The sequence below is a fragment of the Coregonus clupeaformis genome, chromosome 13, assembly GCF_020615455.1.
Source record: "Coregonus clupeaformis isolate EN_2021a chromosome 13, ASM2061545v1, whole genome shotgun sequence".
Taxonomy (NCBI): domain Eukaryota; kingdom Metazoa; phylum Chordata; class Actinopteri; order Salmoniformes; family Salmonidae; genus Coregonus; species Coregonus clupeaformis.
This window is the reverse complement of record NC_059204.1, coordinates 20,955,803-20,971,949: the sequence shown is the minus strand read 5'-3', so window position 1 is coordinate 20,971,949 and position 16,147 is coordinate 20,955,803. Positions and strand designations below refer to the sequence as shown.

Sequence of the window (16,147 nt, the reverse complement as noted above, 5' to 3'; positions counted from 1 at the left end):
ACTCCGAGCATGTGGTGACCAACTGGCAAGTGTCTTCACTGACATTTTCAACATGTCCCTGACTGAGGCTGTAATACCAACATGTTTCAAGCAGACCACCATAGTCCCCGTGCCCAAGGACACTAAGATAACTTGCCTAAATGACTACCGACCCGTAGCACTGACGTCTGTAGCCATGAAGTGCTTTAAAAGGCTGGTCATGGCTCACGTCAACACCATTATCGCAGAAACCCTAGACCCACTCAAATTTGCTTCCGCCCCAACAGATCCACACAGATCCACAGATGATGCAATCTCTATTGCACTCCACACTGCCCTTTCCCACCTGGACAAGAGGAACACCTACGTGAGAATGCTATTCATTGACTACAGCTCAGCGTTCAACACCATAGTGCCCTCAAAGCTCATCACTAAGCTAAGGATCCTGGGACTAAACATCTCCCTCTGCAACTGGATCCTGGACTTCCTGACGGGCCTCCCCAGGTGGTAAGGGTAGGTAACAACACATCTGCCACGCTGATCCTCAACACGGGGTCCCCTCAGGGGGTGCGTGCTCAGTCCCCTCCTGTACTCCCTGTTCACCCATGACTGCATGGCCAGGCACGACTCCAACACCATCATTAAGTTTGCCGACGACACAACAGTGGTAGGCCTGATCCCCGACAACGATGAGACAGCCTATAGGGAGGTGGTCAGAGACCTGGCCGTGTGGTGCCAGGATAACAACCTCTCCCTCAACGTGATCAAGACAAAGGAGATGATTATGGACTGAGGATGCCCCCATTCTCATCGACAGGGCTGTAGTGGAACAGGTTGAGAGCTTCAAGTTCCTTGGTGTCCACATCACCAACGAACTATCATGGTCAAAACACACCAAGACAGTCGTGAAGAGGGCACGACAAAGCCTATTCCCCCTCAGGAGACTGAAAAGATTTGGCATGGGTCCTCAGATCCTCAAAAAGTTCTACAGCTGCACCATCGAAAGCATCCTGACTGGTTGCATCACCGCCTGGTATGGCAACTGCTCGGCCTCCGACCGCAAGGCACTACAGAGGGTAGTGCATACGGCTCAGTACATCACTGGGGCCAAGCTTCCTGCCATCCAGGACCTCTATACCAGGCAGTGTCAGAGGAAGGCCCTCAAAATTGTCAAAGACTCCAGCCCCCCTAGTCAGACTGTTCTCTCTGCTACCGCACGGCAAGCGGTACCGGAGCGCCAAGTCTAGGTCCAAAAGGCTTCTCAACAGCTTCTACTCCCAAGCCATAAGACTCCTGAACAGCTAATCATGGCTACCCGGACTACTTGCACTGCCCCCCCACCCCCACCCCATCTTTTTACGCTGCTGCTACTCTGTTAATTATTTATGCATAGTCACTTTAACTCTACCCACATGTACATATTACCTCAACTAGCCGGTGCCCCCACACATTGACTGCACCGGTACCCCCCTGTATATAGCCTCCCTACTGTTATTTTATTTTACTTCTGCTCTTTTCTCAAAACTTTTTTGTTATTGTTGTTTTATTTTACTTTTTTTATAAAAAAATACATGCATTATTGGTTAAGGGCTGTAAGTAAGCATTTCACGGTAACGTCTACACCTGTTGTATTCGGCGCATGTGGCAAATAAAATTTGATTTGATGTACGAGCCCTGTTACAGCTTACTTGAAGATAGGGGGGAAAAAACGTCTGAGAAAAAAAAAAAAAGGCACTACAGAGAGTAGTGCGTACGGCCCAGTACATCACTGGGGCCAAGCTTCCTGCCATCCAGGACCTCTATACCAGGCAGTGTCAGAGGAAGGCCCTCAAAATTGTCAAAGACTCCAGCCCCCCTAGTCAGACTGTTCTCTCTGCTACCGCACGGCAAGCGGTACCGGAGCGCCAAGTCTAGGTCCAAAAGGCTTCTCAACAGCTTCTACCCCCAAGCCATAAGACTCCTGGACAGCTAATCATGGCTACCCGGACTACTTGCACTGCCCCTCCACCCCCACCCCATCTTTTTACACTGCTGCTACTCTGTTAATTAAAAGGGGGGGGGGTGCTCCTTTCAAACGTGTCAGCTTTTAGAAACTCCCCCTCTGTACTGTCTGGTCTGGAAGAGCTCCAGATTTAAGACCTTGGGTATGATAGTGGCATCTCTGATAGACCCTGTTAATTCAACCAGACTATTCTAAATTAACAGCCCTAGTTACTGTAAGATCACAGTGATTCACTTTTGGCTGTGAATGTATGACCAACCAAATATGATACCAATGGCAAAGCATAATACTGTATCTGGCATCTGCGATACATAAATACAGAAACACAGCAGAGCAGAGGTAATATATAGGCTAGGTTTGTCAACTGAAGTGTATGTACGGGAGAAAGCGAACATGTACATGGGTTGGGGAGGAATGACCAAATCCTCAAACCCACCCAAGAGAGCCTTAATTAATCCCCATCAATCCTTCTATTTACTCTCCCCAGTCCAATGAGCTTATCCCCATTGGGCCTCTCATGCTGCACTTCCACTTAAGACTTACCCCACACCAAAGTATTGCCAGTGATTTATATTAATGTAAGCTCTAGTGTTATTGTTTCTCCATCAGGAGTGTGACACTAAAGACTTGGGGCGAGCAGAATCAACAACCTCTACATTATCAAGACTGTTACTTTGTGAGAAGGTGCTAAAGTTCACAGTTTTCCATTATTATGTAAATAACAGCTGAAAAGTACCAGTGGCCTGGTCAGAGCAGGTCCGCCGGAGACATGACCCAGTGAGACACGGGTGCCGGTCCACGTAGATGGAAACAGAAAAGTCTGAGCCTTTTGGGTAAAACACCAGGATAAATCTCAGATGGAAACTCGACATCAGTCTCGCCCTCTCCCTTTTTCTCCCTCTGTCCACCAGAGTCTACACTGACAAATATGGAGGAGTACTGGCCTGGCTAGAAGGTAGCTATGGGTCGATGGGGGTTGGGGTTAGGGGTCAATCTCCCATGGACTGAGTGTGTGACGCAACTGGTGAAAGCAGAAACGCTGGTGTGTCCACTGTCAGCAACTCCATGAAATGAAACACTCACCTCTCAAAATAAGTTATTTTGGAGAGAAAAATGATAAAAACTTTAAAAAATGTTTTAAGGTGAAGTCCTACAAGATCCAGAGGCCTGGCAAAGTGTTTTTGTGAATAATAGATTTGATCTTTAGAGGAAACTCAAACTGTCACGCTTGGTTACTTCATGCTTTGGCCCTAATAGGTCAGTTTTGAGAGGCACGCAAAACAGAGCAGAGCCACTGCAGTTAGCTACCAGAAAAAGCATCCTCGCTCAATCCACTCCGCCCTGCTTCCCCCTAAAAACCTCCACCATTTATGCACCCAGCCAGGAGAGTGTCAGAGGAGACAGTTTGTGTGGGAGCAAACTTGTATTTGTGAGAGGTATTGACATGTTGAATGCACTGAGCAGTCTGTTTGAACTACTGGCACACAGCTCGGACACCCATGCATACCCCACAAGACATGCCACCAGAAGTCTCTTCACAGTCCCCAAGTCCAGAACAGACTATGGAGGGTGCAGAGCACTACATAGAGCCATGACTACTTGGAACTCTATTCCACATCATGTAACTCATGCAAGCAGTAAAATTAGATTTTAAAAACTGATAAAAATACACCTTATGGAACAGCGGGGACTGTGAAGAGACACAGGCACATGCATACACACACATACGATAACATACGCACTATACACACACGTACACATGGATTTTGTGTTGTAGATATGTGGTAGTAGAGTAGTGGCCTGAGGGCACACAATGTGTTGTGAAATCTGTTATCAACGCATTGTAATGTTTTTAAAATTGTATAACTGCCTTAATTTTGCTGGACCCCAGGAAGAGTAGCTACTGCCTTGGCAGGATCCATAATAAATACAAATACAAATGACGAGGAGAGTGAGATCAAACTAGAAAGAGAGAGGGGTGAGAGAGAGAAACGGTAGATAGAGAAATAAAATGATAACGCTACCTTTTTTGGCAACCTCCATCTCCTCCTCGGTCCAGCGAGAAGTCTCTCCGGTTTCGCCGTTCGCAGCGGCAGCAGCTCCTCCTGCTTAAGTCACAGAGAGAGAACAGAAACCTTCATAACAGCCCACAGAGAGAGAAAGTACCGAGCTCGTTCCGCTTCTCAGCCGTCTGCTTCTCATGGCTGCTAATCTAATAATCCGTTTACATTCTGTGGCTCGCTGCCGAGACCTGCCCCTCACGCTCTCTCCCTCTCTCTTTCTTACACTCCCTTTCTCTCGTGCTCTCTCGCTCTCCCTCCTTCTGTTGCACTTTCGCTCTCTACCTCCCAATCCCCTCCTCCTCTCTCTCCCCCACAAGGGGAGGTTCCATGTCACCTGATCTGGCTCCAGACAGCGGAGGAGTAGAGAGACGCGCCTCCCAACTTCCCCCTCTTTGGGAAACGGCCTTGGACAGAGACAAAACAGACAGAGAGAACAGCCGACAGACAGAGACTTACCACTCATATCACTGCTACAATGCAAAGTAACTATTAACCACACACACACACTGATGGGTGCTGATGGAGGCTGGGGCTGAGAGAGAGAGTGAACCCTGGCCCACTCTATTCCATTGGACCCACAGAGATTGTGTAAACATTTGGACCAATATAGCTGCAGTATGAACCCCTGACATTTACAACCCAAATAAATTATTGAGGAGATCCATTCTCACTGTTTAGACAGCTCCTAGAAAAAACAGTCTGGGGCCTCACAGACTTAAATCTACTCAAACAATTGCTGAATCGCTGCTCCTGTCCCGTGGTACGTTCAACGTGCTCGCCTAATCTTACCCCCATTCCCTCGTGCCCCCATCTGGCCTGTTAAGATCCAGGGAGGTGGGCAGGTCATTAATCTCGCCTGGCTCTTTGAAGAGATAGGGTCAGTCCAAAATGGCCCCCTATTCCCTATATAATGGACTGCTTTTGACCCGGCCCATAGGGCTCTGGTCAATAGTAGAGCACTATATAGGGAATAGGGGGCCATAGGGTGCCATTTCAGATGCATACATATAGTTATAAATACAGAGTAGGAGGCTACAACAGACAGGGACCCCCTCTGTGACTCCTAATGAGATCAAACCAGGTTTTAAAACACACAAACACTAGGCTTGGGTGATATACCGTATATACCGTATCCCGGGGTATTTGGAAATAGCCACAGGATGGTTTTTCAATACATTTACATTTCAGTCATTTAGCAGACGCTCTTATCCAGAGCGACCTACAGTTAGTGAGTGCATACATTTTCATACTGGCCCCCCGTGGGAAACGAACCCACAACCCTGGCGTTGCAAGCGCCATGCTCTACCAACTGAGCTACTATTTATTTGAAGTATTTTTATAAATTTGAATATTTGTAGCTAATTTTTAAGCAAATACCTGCAGTTAACTTGTGCAATACATTAGGAGAGAAAGAAGATCGCATTATTAATTTCACCTGTCACATAATTTATCATTATGAAGCTTACCGGTAGTCCCCAGTCACGTGGTGTTTGTTTACAAGCACACAACGACGAGAGACCGGAGCCTTGAGAGTTACTCACTCTTGTGCAGAATGCGCCAGGTGACCTAGTTACAGTTTGGAATTCACAACTAAATGTTAGCCAGCTAGATGTCTTATAACTACTAAGTTAACAGTGTAAAATGTGCTAAATGCAGTTGTGCTTTTGGTTTGCTGATTTAGTAGCTAGTTAGCTATCTAGCTAAATGGTTAGCTTCTTCCAAAATCAAGCTTCTCTTGGTAAAAGCAGAGAATCCCCTCCTGGATCTAATATTTGTTTTGTGCGTGCAGCAAACTGTGAGTAGCATTTTTTTGTTACTTGTATAACTTTGAGCTGGGATGTCTGTTCTGCAAATAGTGTAAGTCAGAGGACGTATAAAATGTTCGCAATGCGCTCGTTAGCATTCTCTATGGGATTTTACATGTACTTGTTAACATTGCTACCCTTCGGATTACAGAGGCTCAGTGGGGTTTGAAAATAGCGCCCCTTGTGTTCAGTGCTGGTATTACAGAATAGCTCAGGATGGCACAAGATATGAAGGTATGACAATCTGGATACCGCCCAAGCCTAACACACACACACACACACACACACACACACACACACACACAAAACCAGCACGGAGGCTGTGAATCCCCAGTGAATCAGGAGAGGAGACAAGCACAGTCTGCTCAGCAGTCAGTCATTTCAAAAGATTGAACCTGACATGGGCCTATGCAAATCCCTGATGCACCAGAGCCAAGGGGGGTCAGGGGGTTGACAGACTGACTGGGAAATAAGGTGCAGACTTAAGACACAGAGCAGAGAGGAGGGAAGGACAGCACAACATGTAGCTTTTGGTTAATACAGAATCAGCCATAAAGACTGAAAAAATAAAAATTCCTTGAAAAATAATACAATTTGATTTTACTTCCTTGGATGGATATTCACCTTTCTGAGATAGATTAGAATGGAATAATTGATTATCCATTCAAGGATGTAGCCTAAATTGACCTTTCTAAAATACTTTTGTGTTTGCTTGAATGTTCTGGTTAGAGCCCTGGGCCTGCACTGTCTGTCTGACATTCAGCACACAAACATCAAAATAAGCTCTCAGAGCAGCACAAGGACAAATTAAGTGGCTAGGCTGAAGTACAGCTGTGAGGAGCCATGACAACAGGTCCACCCCAGACACCACACTATTGCCATGGTGATGATGGCTAGGGTATAGGCTAGACTGAGACCGAACCCCTGGCTGGGTTACAGAAGTGAGAGATAGAAGTCTGTTATGGCATTGTGTTGAGGAGCAAAACAACAACAACCTGAACCTGGTGAACCAGGGATGCATTCAGAACGGTGACATTACAGATATAAATGTAGCTAATGAATAGAGCTGACAATTCCTTATTTAGAAATATAGCTAATGAATGGAACTGACCCCAGTTGTTAACTGACCACCCTATCACGTGTGTGTGTGTGTGTAAAGGTAATTGGGGTTGTTTATATGGTATGTGGTGGTGTTTTTCTTGAAGCTAGAGGTGTTTCAGCTCAGCTGCATGACCATTGGGACTTGTTTAGGCTCTCAAGTTGTGCCGCCCTCTTCTACAGCAGTGACCTATAACAGCATCCTCACAATGCTATTATATTTCAGGGCCTTTCCAGGATAAAAACACACAACAGCTGATCTCTCACATAAGATAATCATGAAGCCACAGTTCGCACTCCACACACTCGTTCAAACTTTCATAACCGAGGATCAATACCGCGAGTGGACAGGAGTAGAGAGTTATATTATCTACTAAGTCCCATGGTCACAAATACAACATACCCATAAAACTAGTAAACCACCTTAGTAAGCGTAAGTCTCCTCCTCTATCTTTTTGAGATGCATCTTCATAAAAAAAAAGAAAGAGGGGATGGTAGTAGGCTAATAAAAGCGTAGAATAGCCGAGGTGCTTACCTCCTCTGTTAGGGTCCATGGGGGGTTCCCCCGTTGCAGATTTGGTGGGCTCTCTCATAGCCTTCTGGGTAGTAGGCTCAGGTTTGGGGAGCTGAGGGGGCTCGGTGGGCAAGGCAGGCTCGGGGGCGGGTGGCGGTGGTTCCTCGGCCGCCACAGAGGCAGCCTCATTGGCCATGGAGCGCGTGGTGATCCTTCCCTTGCGCCGGCCCTGGCTGTTGGCGGTCTTCCTGCCGCGTGGCGTGCTCTGCTCCTTACAGTCCTCGTCCTCCCCGCCGTCACACTTGTCTTTGTCTTTGCCGATGTCCCTGGAGGAGACAAGAGAAGGGATTGTTTTATTTTATTCAATTCCTCCGCAATGGACATTTTCATTAACTGTACAAGCCTATTATTTGCACAGCTGAATTCTTAGGAAAATCAAAATAATAGTCCAATCAAAATCTAAATAAAATACATTTTCATTAGCAGGTTTTTTTTTTTACAGGCACTTGCATTTCTCATTTAGTGGTTGGTTAGGACACATGAGTTATGACTAACTGCTGCCCACTGATCCAGCTGGGTAAAAAGGCAGGGAGTCATCTGGCTAAAGGATCAGAGTCCTGGGGTCAAGATGTCTGCCTCTTAAGAGTCAGTGGCTCTTTTTCAATTCGCCTTTCCTCAATTCTTCTCATTCTTTCTCCATCTCAAAATTAATTGGAGTAGAACATTCGAAGGAGAGGACACAAGTTATCAATGGAACACTGAAAGCAGCGGGTGGTGGGTGGTTTGGTCAGCCTGTCCATCACGCCAGAGAAGGGCAGTGGTTCTCTCCCGCTCGCACTCTCTCTATGGCCTAATTTACAACACATCTATGAGGGATGCTGATCCCTGTGATAAGGCTCCAGAGTTCCTGTCGCCTCAACTGAGGGCAAACATTTACTGGGAGGTACAGATTCTCCCTAAAAGTGTCAGAGGCGGACCAGGCCAGAGGCTGACTTTAGCCAGGACTAACAGCAGTACCTGTGGGAAACCCATGCCCACGTTTATACGCACACACAGAGCTATTCAACACTCACCTGGAGTCCTCCTTTTCATCTTTCTCTTCCTCTTCCTTATTCTGCTCGTCCTCTTTTTTCTCTGACTTCTCCGATTTGTCCTCTTCGGGTTTATCGTCTGACTTGTCTTCTTGCGAGGATCGTGTTATTTGCTAGAAAAAACACAAGGATAATTTGTTTTTACTATTTTAAAAAGTATAAATATATACACATGCCAACTCTTGACCAGAGTGATCAAATAGGGAGATTCTCTAGACTCCCATGATGCCAGACAGAGAGCACTCTAGTCTATGCAAGTTCATCATGATGACGCAGTTCAATCTGGGCCAGAAAGTTTACAAAAAGGCAGCCCACTGCTCATTCACGTCTAGTTTTAAAGGTCTGGGCATGTTTGAATTCCTATTTCGTGACTGAGTGAGTGGGGTTAATGAGGCACACAGCTAAAGCAGCTCGCCATGACCCACTTTCCTTTTAAGGCAACAACATAATAGTGGTGCGCCAGAATAACACCCTTTAGGAAAGAAAGGATTCAGGATGAAAAATAACATGCAGTGACAGTGTAATATGTGTATAATATGTGTATTTCTGTAATATGCCCAAAACACACTTCTAATATCCATTTGAACACAACACATAGTAGTATGTTAATTGTGTGTGTGAATAGGTAACTCATCTCGGGAAGGTTTGGGCCGCTTTGGACGTCTCACAGAGAACTAAGAAGATAAAATGTACCAATGCATACACAACCTTCAGTACTGTCTAGAAGCCATATGTTGCCATGTTGACCAATTCACAAAGTGTTCATGTAAATGATCAATGAGAATGTATAGGTGTTTCTGTACTGTTTCTGAGACAAATGAACATGTTTAAGTTGACAGTATATGAGGTGTAAAACTTGTTTGGCAAGGTGTTTCGTCTGAGCACGATCCTTCCATTGCGATGTAAATTCAAAGACTTGAATTGGATTCAAGCGTTTGTTCTCAATATCTTCATTACCATTCGCAACTCAGAACCCTTCACAAAGCAATATAGTGACGGACCTATAAATCTTAGAGCGACCTACGGTTTATTTCGGATATGATATACCATTTCATGGCCTATTAATGCATTCTCAGGCCAAGCGAAGCTACAAATCAAACAGCAGTTAAATCCATCTACAGTTGAAGTCGGAAGTTTACATACACCTTAGCCAAATACATTTAAACTCAGTTTTTCACAATTCCTGACATTTAATCCTAGTAAAGATTGCCTGTCTTAGGTCAGTTAGGATCACCACTTTATTTTACGTCAGAATAATTGTAGAGAATGACTTATTTCAGCTTTTATTTATTTCATCACATTCCTAGTGGGTCAGAAGTTTACATACACTTAATTAGTATTTGGTAGCATTGCCTTCAAATGGTTTAACTTGGGTCAAACGTTTCAGGTAGCCTTCCACAAGCTTCCCACAATAAGTTGGGTGAATTTTGGCCCATTCCTCCTGACAGAGCTGGTGTAACTGAGTCAGGTTTGTAGGCCTCCTTGTTCGCACACGCTTTTTCAGTTCTGCCCACACATTTTCTATAGGATTGAAGTCAGGGCTTTGTGATGGCCACTCCAATACCTTGACTTTGTTGTCCTTAAGCCATTTTGCCACAACTTTGGAAGTATGCTTGGGGTCATTGTCCATTTGGAAGACCCATTTGCGACCAAGCTTTAACTTCCTGACTGATGTCTTGAGATGTTGCTTCAATATATCCACATCATTTTCGTTCCTCATGATGCCATCTATTTTGTGAAGTGCACCAGTCCCTCCTGCAGCAAAGCACCCCCACAGCATGATGCTGCCACCCCTGTGCTTCACGGTTGGGATGGTGTTCTTCAGCTTGCAAGCACCCCCTTTTTCCTCCAAACATAACTATGGTCCTTATGGCCAAACAGTTCTATTTTTGTTTCATCAGACCAGAGGACATTTCTCCAAAAAGTACGATCTTTGTCACCATGTGCAGTTGCAAACCGTAGTCTGGCTTTTTTATGGCGGTTTTGGAGCAGTGGCTTCTTCCTTGCTGAGCGGCCTTTCAGGTTGTGTTGATATAGGACTGGTTTTACTGTGGATATAGATACTTTTGTACCGGTTTCCTCCAGCATCTTCACAAGGTCCTTTGTTGTTGTTCTGGGATTGATTTGCACTTTTCGCACCAAAGTACGTTAATCTCTAGGAGACAGAACGCGTCTCCTTCCTGAGCGGTATGACGGCTGCGTGGTCCCATGGTGTTTATACTTGCGTACTATTGTTTGTACAGATGAACGTGCTACCTTCAGGCGTTTGGAAATTGCTCCCAAGGATGAATCACACTTGTGGAGGTCTACAATTTTTTTCTGAGGTCTTGGCTGATTTCTTTTGATTTTCCCAAGCAAAGAGGCACTGAGTTTGAAGGTAGGCCTTGAAATACATCCACAGGTACACCTCCAATTGACTCAAATGATGTCAATTAGCCTATCAGCTTCTAAAGCCATGACATCATTTTATGGAATTTTCCAAGCTGTTTAAAGGCACCGTCAACTTAGTGTATGTAAACTTTTGACCCACTGGAATTGTGAAATAGTTAATTGTAAATGAAATAATCTGTCTGTAAACAATTGTTGGAAAAATTACTTGTGTCATGCACAAAGTAGATGTCCTAACCGACTTGCCAAAACTATAGTTTGTTAACAAGACATTTGTGAAGTGGTTGAAAAACGAGTTTTAAATGACTCCAACCTAAGTGTATGTAAACTTCCGACTTCAACTGTACCTTTACTGTTGCAGCAATCATCCAGACTCACACCATCTGACCCGTTATAGATACAGAAGACTGCTAAAAGTTCACTGTGAAAGATACAAAAAGTTCAGTGAAAGATGCTAAAGGCTCACTGTGAAAGACGCTAAAAGGCTCACTGTGAAAGACGATAAAATTCACTGAAAGATGCCAACGGTTCACTGTGAAAGATGCATACTGCTGCTTAATTCTTCAGACTAATGAGAGAGCAGACAGACTGCCCCACTGCGTCAACAACAGTACTATGTCATAATGTGATGAGCTAGCCTAACTTCCCTAGGGTTATTCCCCCGCTTACCAGGCAGTCCAATTTCCTCAACGCTAACCAGATAAGAAAAGAAAGGCAACCGGACAGAGGGAAAGTGGAGTGGAGTTTAACAGCCTGGTCATGCACCCATTGTAGATAAGATTATGACTATGCTTCCTTTGATGATCTTCACATGGAGAGGGTGTCCACAGGATCATGACACACACACACACACACACACACACAACATAAGCACAATACATGCTATTGTTCCCCCCCGGATTCAGCCTTTGTAGAAAATCAAAGGCCTCACATGACTAAATGAAGAGAATTACACTGTAATAGATGGGGTGATGAGAGGGTGTCCGGGTCCTGAACCCACAACCACCCCAACACAACCCAACCCAACTTATAGAAAGCAGAGTTCATATGATCAATCATTCAAGTCATTATGATTGCCCATGACAACTAATAATCACATTAGCTTACAGCATGAATACAGATACTGTACAAACCAAGATTTACTTTTGCAGCCACCAATCAATATCACTTTTGGCTACAAAGGTCAATACTGATGCACCAATGATGGGAAGGATCTTAACGTTGCATTTTTGTTTATAAATACTAAAGTACACATTTATATATATTCACATAGTGAATGTTCATAACACATAAGCATACATTACATACTGTACATATTTACTGGTAATAGTTTTCAATGTATTCACTAAAAGCAGTAGATACTAGTTAGCAGAACTCCCGAGTCAGATACAGGTCTGAAGACAAGTCCCACTGCGTGATTGAGAATACAGCAACGTTCTTTATTATCATTGCTGGCGCAGGACACCACAGACTACCTCCCTCCTCTGCCTGTTCCACGAAAGTGCTGTGCTGGAACATGTCTGGCTATGCCAAGCCAAACATCCCATACTGGTACCGGATGGGGCCAAGGAATTTCAAAACTCAGTGGTGCGGCAGAGGAGAGGGGGAATGAGGCAGAGAAGATAAAAGGAGCCAGAGAGAGAAGACAATAGAAAATGAGCGAGAGCAAGAGAGAAAGAGAACGAGAGAGAAAATAGTAGAAAAAGAGAGAAAGGCAGAGAAGATAAGGAGATCATTTAAAAAGCAGGAAGAGGGACAAGGATGAATTTGAATGTATGAAGACAGACATTAGTGGTGGGCTCCATCTACAGACAGACCAGAGAGACCATTTGGCCAAGTAGACATAGGTCGTGTTCAGCAAAAAAACTGAAATTATTTTTGCAACAACAAAAATCTGTGTTCCTTTTGGACACATTCAGGTAATACCACCTGTTAAACTCCATTTGAAAGGTTTCGGTTTTCTGTACCACAGTTATTCCTCCACACTAGAGCAGTCCTGGTGGGGTCAGGGATCACCCGTGTTTATTTTAGAGGCCATCTGGGCACCACGATGGCATTCCTGTCTTCTCTCCCCATTCTGCTCAAGTGCTTCCAGTGTTGCTTCCACACTACTGATGTTCTCCAAAACTCAATGGAGCCCTGTTTGCCAGGTTTTTAGATGGAGTTTTTTCCCCGCCCTGACCTGGTCTGAGTTTTAATTCCCCCCCCCTCTCTCACCTTCTTTTCACTGATTCCCTAGTGCTGTTTGAGTTAGGAAATGACAACCACAAGCTAATATTTTCCTTTTCTTAACCTGGAGTTTAATGGGGCATCAGAGAGATCTTTCAAGCACACACACTTGCTGTTATCAACAAACTGTAAATGAGGAAAGGGAGGAGAATAGACCGTTCAAAAACACACTACTATCTACTGCTAGCTATTCAACCTACCTATTTCCCTACAATTCAGTTTGGTATGACCTTTAACTCAAATGAGCGGAAAAAACTGAATAACCCTTTCAGAACACACTCACCATGTACAATTCAGTCAGATTTGGTTTCCTCTCCAAGAGAGCAAAGAAAAAAAGAATTAACTTAGCAGAAAATACTTATCTACCATCTACCGCAAGCCATCTAACCCACCTAGCTACAGTTCAGTTTGACCTTTTACAATCCAATGATCCAATAGGCTAATCCAATTAGATAACAAACTTACTAGAATTTCTGTCCTCCACTGCACTGGACTCCAGACCTGGGTTCAAATACGCTGTGCTTTATTGAGCTTGCAAAACAGCAAAACCTGTCCATCTGGCACTCCAGGTGGGCTAGACCAAACACGCGAAGTATTTGAAAGACTCAAATAGTATTTGAACACATGTCTAACTCAAATACAGTGGCTCATCCACTCTCCCACTTCATGTCATGCTCCAGGTAACCGTGCCAAGTAGGCACCTGGTCATTTAGGCTCTGAAGGCTTGGCTCTCTTGGTGTCGCTATCCAAAGCTAATGGGTTCTGCTTGACTGCTGCTAGATGAACATTCACTGCCAAGTGATTACAAAGAAGAAAAGAACAAGGGAGGTAAACCACTTCTTGCCATTGCATGTTCAACAGAAGCAGGCATTATTGAAGTAGTGTAAAAGAAAGACGTGGCAATAGCGCTGACTAATTTCCCTACAATTACATTTAATTTCTTCTCCTGCTGTCTGTGTAGAAGTCTGCCGCCTTCCTGACTAGAGTAACATCTGTGTGGCTTTTAGTGGGGGTAGAAATTCCCATGTAACCTGCATTGGGACTTAGTTACAGCCCAGTGAACTGAACTCCTCTCTAGGTCACCTTTACGACTCCATGACACACACACACACGCCCTTTGGCCCTGGAGGACGTGGCTGGAGGAGAAGGTCAGCAGCCTCTGTCACCTCATGAAATAACAGCTATTCCAGTCAGGATCCATTTCAACATGCAGGCAGCCAAGCAGAGGGACACACAACGGGTCTGGTGGATAGACAGCCATTTTGGAAATACAAGTGTAATGTGTATACTTCTTGTGAATGCTTTTCTCCAGTATTCAATTTGATGGCGTTTTAATGCAATCACTTTTAATGCAATAACTATGAGGTACTAACTACTAATGCAGGTCTATATAAAACATACAGTCCCAGTCAAAAGTTGGGACACACCTACTCATTCAAGTTTTTTTTTTTTTTTTAAACTATTTTCTACATTGTAGAATAATAGTGAAGACATCAAAACGATGAAATAACACATATGGAATCATATAGTAGCCAAAATATATTTTAGATTCTTCAAAGCAGCCACCCTTTGCCTAGATGACAGCTTTGCACACTCTTGGCATTCTCTCAACCAGCTTCATGAGGAATATTGTTCCAACAGTCTTGAAGGAGTTCCCACATATGCTGAGCACTTGTTGGCTTCTTTTCCTTCACTCTGCGGTCCAACTCATCCCAAACCATCTCAATTGGGTTGAGGTCAGGTGATTGTGGAGGCCAGGTCATTTGATGCAGCACTCAATCACTCTCCTTCTTGGTCAAATAGCCCGTACACAGCCTGGAGGTGTTTTTGGGTCATTGTCCTGTTGAAAAACAAATGATAGTCCCGCTAAGTGCAAACCAGATGGGGTGGCGTATCGCTGCAGAATGCTGTGGTAGCCATGCTGGTTAAGTGTGCATTGAATTCTAAATAAATCACTGAAAGTGTCACCAGCAAAGCACCCCCAAACCATCACACCTCCTCCTCCATGCTTCACGGTGGGAACCACACATGCGGAGATCATCCGTTCACCTACTTTGCATCTCACAAAGACACAGCGGTTGGAACCAGAAATCTAAAAATGTGGACTCATCAGCCCAAAGGACAAATTTCTACCGGTCTAATGTCCATTGCTCGTGTTTCTTGGCCCAAGCAAGTCTCTTCTTCTTATTGGTGGCCTTTAGTAGTAGTTTTTTTTGCAGCAATTTGACCATGAAGGCCTGATTCACGCAGTCTCCTCTGAACAGTTGATGTTGAGATATGTCTGTTACTTGAACTCTGAAGCATTTATTTGGGCTGCAATCTGAGGTGCAATTAACTGTAATGAACTCAACCTCTGCAGCAGATGTAACTCTGGGTCTTCCTTTCCTGTGGCGGTCCTCATGAGAGCCAGTTTCCTCATAGTGCTTGATGGTTTTTGCGACTGCACTTGAAGAAACTTTTTTTTAAAAATCCAGATTGACTGACCTTCATGTCTTAAATTAATGATGGACTGTCGTTTCTCTTTGCTTATTTGAGCTGTTCTTGCCATAATATGGACTTGGTCTTTTACCAAATAGGGCTATCTTCTGTATACCACCCCTACCTTGTCACAACACAACTGATTGGCTCAAACGCATTAAGGACAGGAAGAATTTCCACAGATTAACTTTTAACAATGCACACCTGTTAATTGAAATGCATTCCAGGTGACTACCTCATGAAGCTGGTAGAGAGAATGCCAAGAGCGTGCAAATCTGTCATCAAGGCAAAGGGTGGCTACTTTGAAGAATCTCAAATATAAAATATATTTTGATTTGTTGAACACTTTTTTTGTTACTACATGATTCCATATGTGTTATTTCATAGTTTTGATGTCTTCAAATTATTCTACAATGTAGAAAATAGTAAAAATAAAGAAAAACCCTGGAATGAGTAGGTGTGTCCAAACTTTTGACTGGTACCGTGTATATACTTTTTTT

The 16,147-nt window shown here is 44.2% G+C and overlaps 1 protein-coding gene across 8 annotated transcripts in view; it reads right to left on the bottom strand.

Annotated features, from left to right (window-relative positions):
• Window positions 1-16,147, bottom strand: part of LOC121579440 (nuclear receptor corepressor 1) — a 127,420-nt gene that overhangs the window by 39,916 nt on the left and 71,357 nt on the right. For 7 of the 8 annotated variants that reach the window (XM_041894028.2, XM_041894031.2, XM_041894029.2 and 4 more), the window contains 3 exons: window positions 8,535-8,665; window positions 7,483-7,787; window positions 4,006-4,089 (listed from right to left, as the gene is read on the bottom strand). In XM_041894028.2, the coding sequence (XP_041749962.1) occupies window positions 4,006-4,089; window positions 7,483-7,787; window positions 8,535-8,665 (520 nt within the window). The remainder of the gene's footprint in view (window positions 1-4,005; window positions 4,090-7,482; window positions 7,788-8,534; window positions 8,666-16,147) is intronic. The other variant, XM_041894030.2, reaches the window with a different exon arrangement.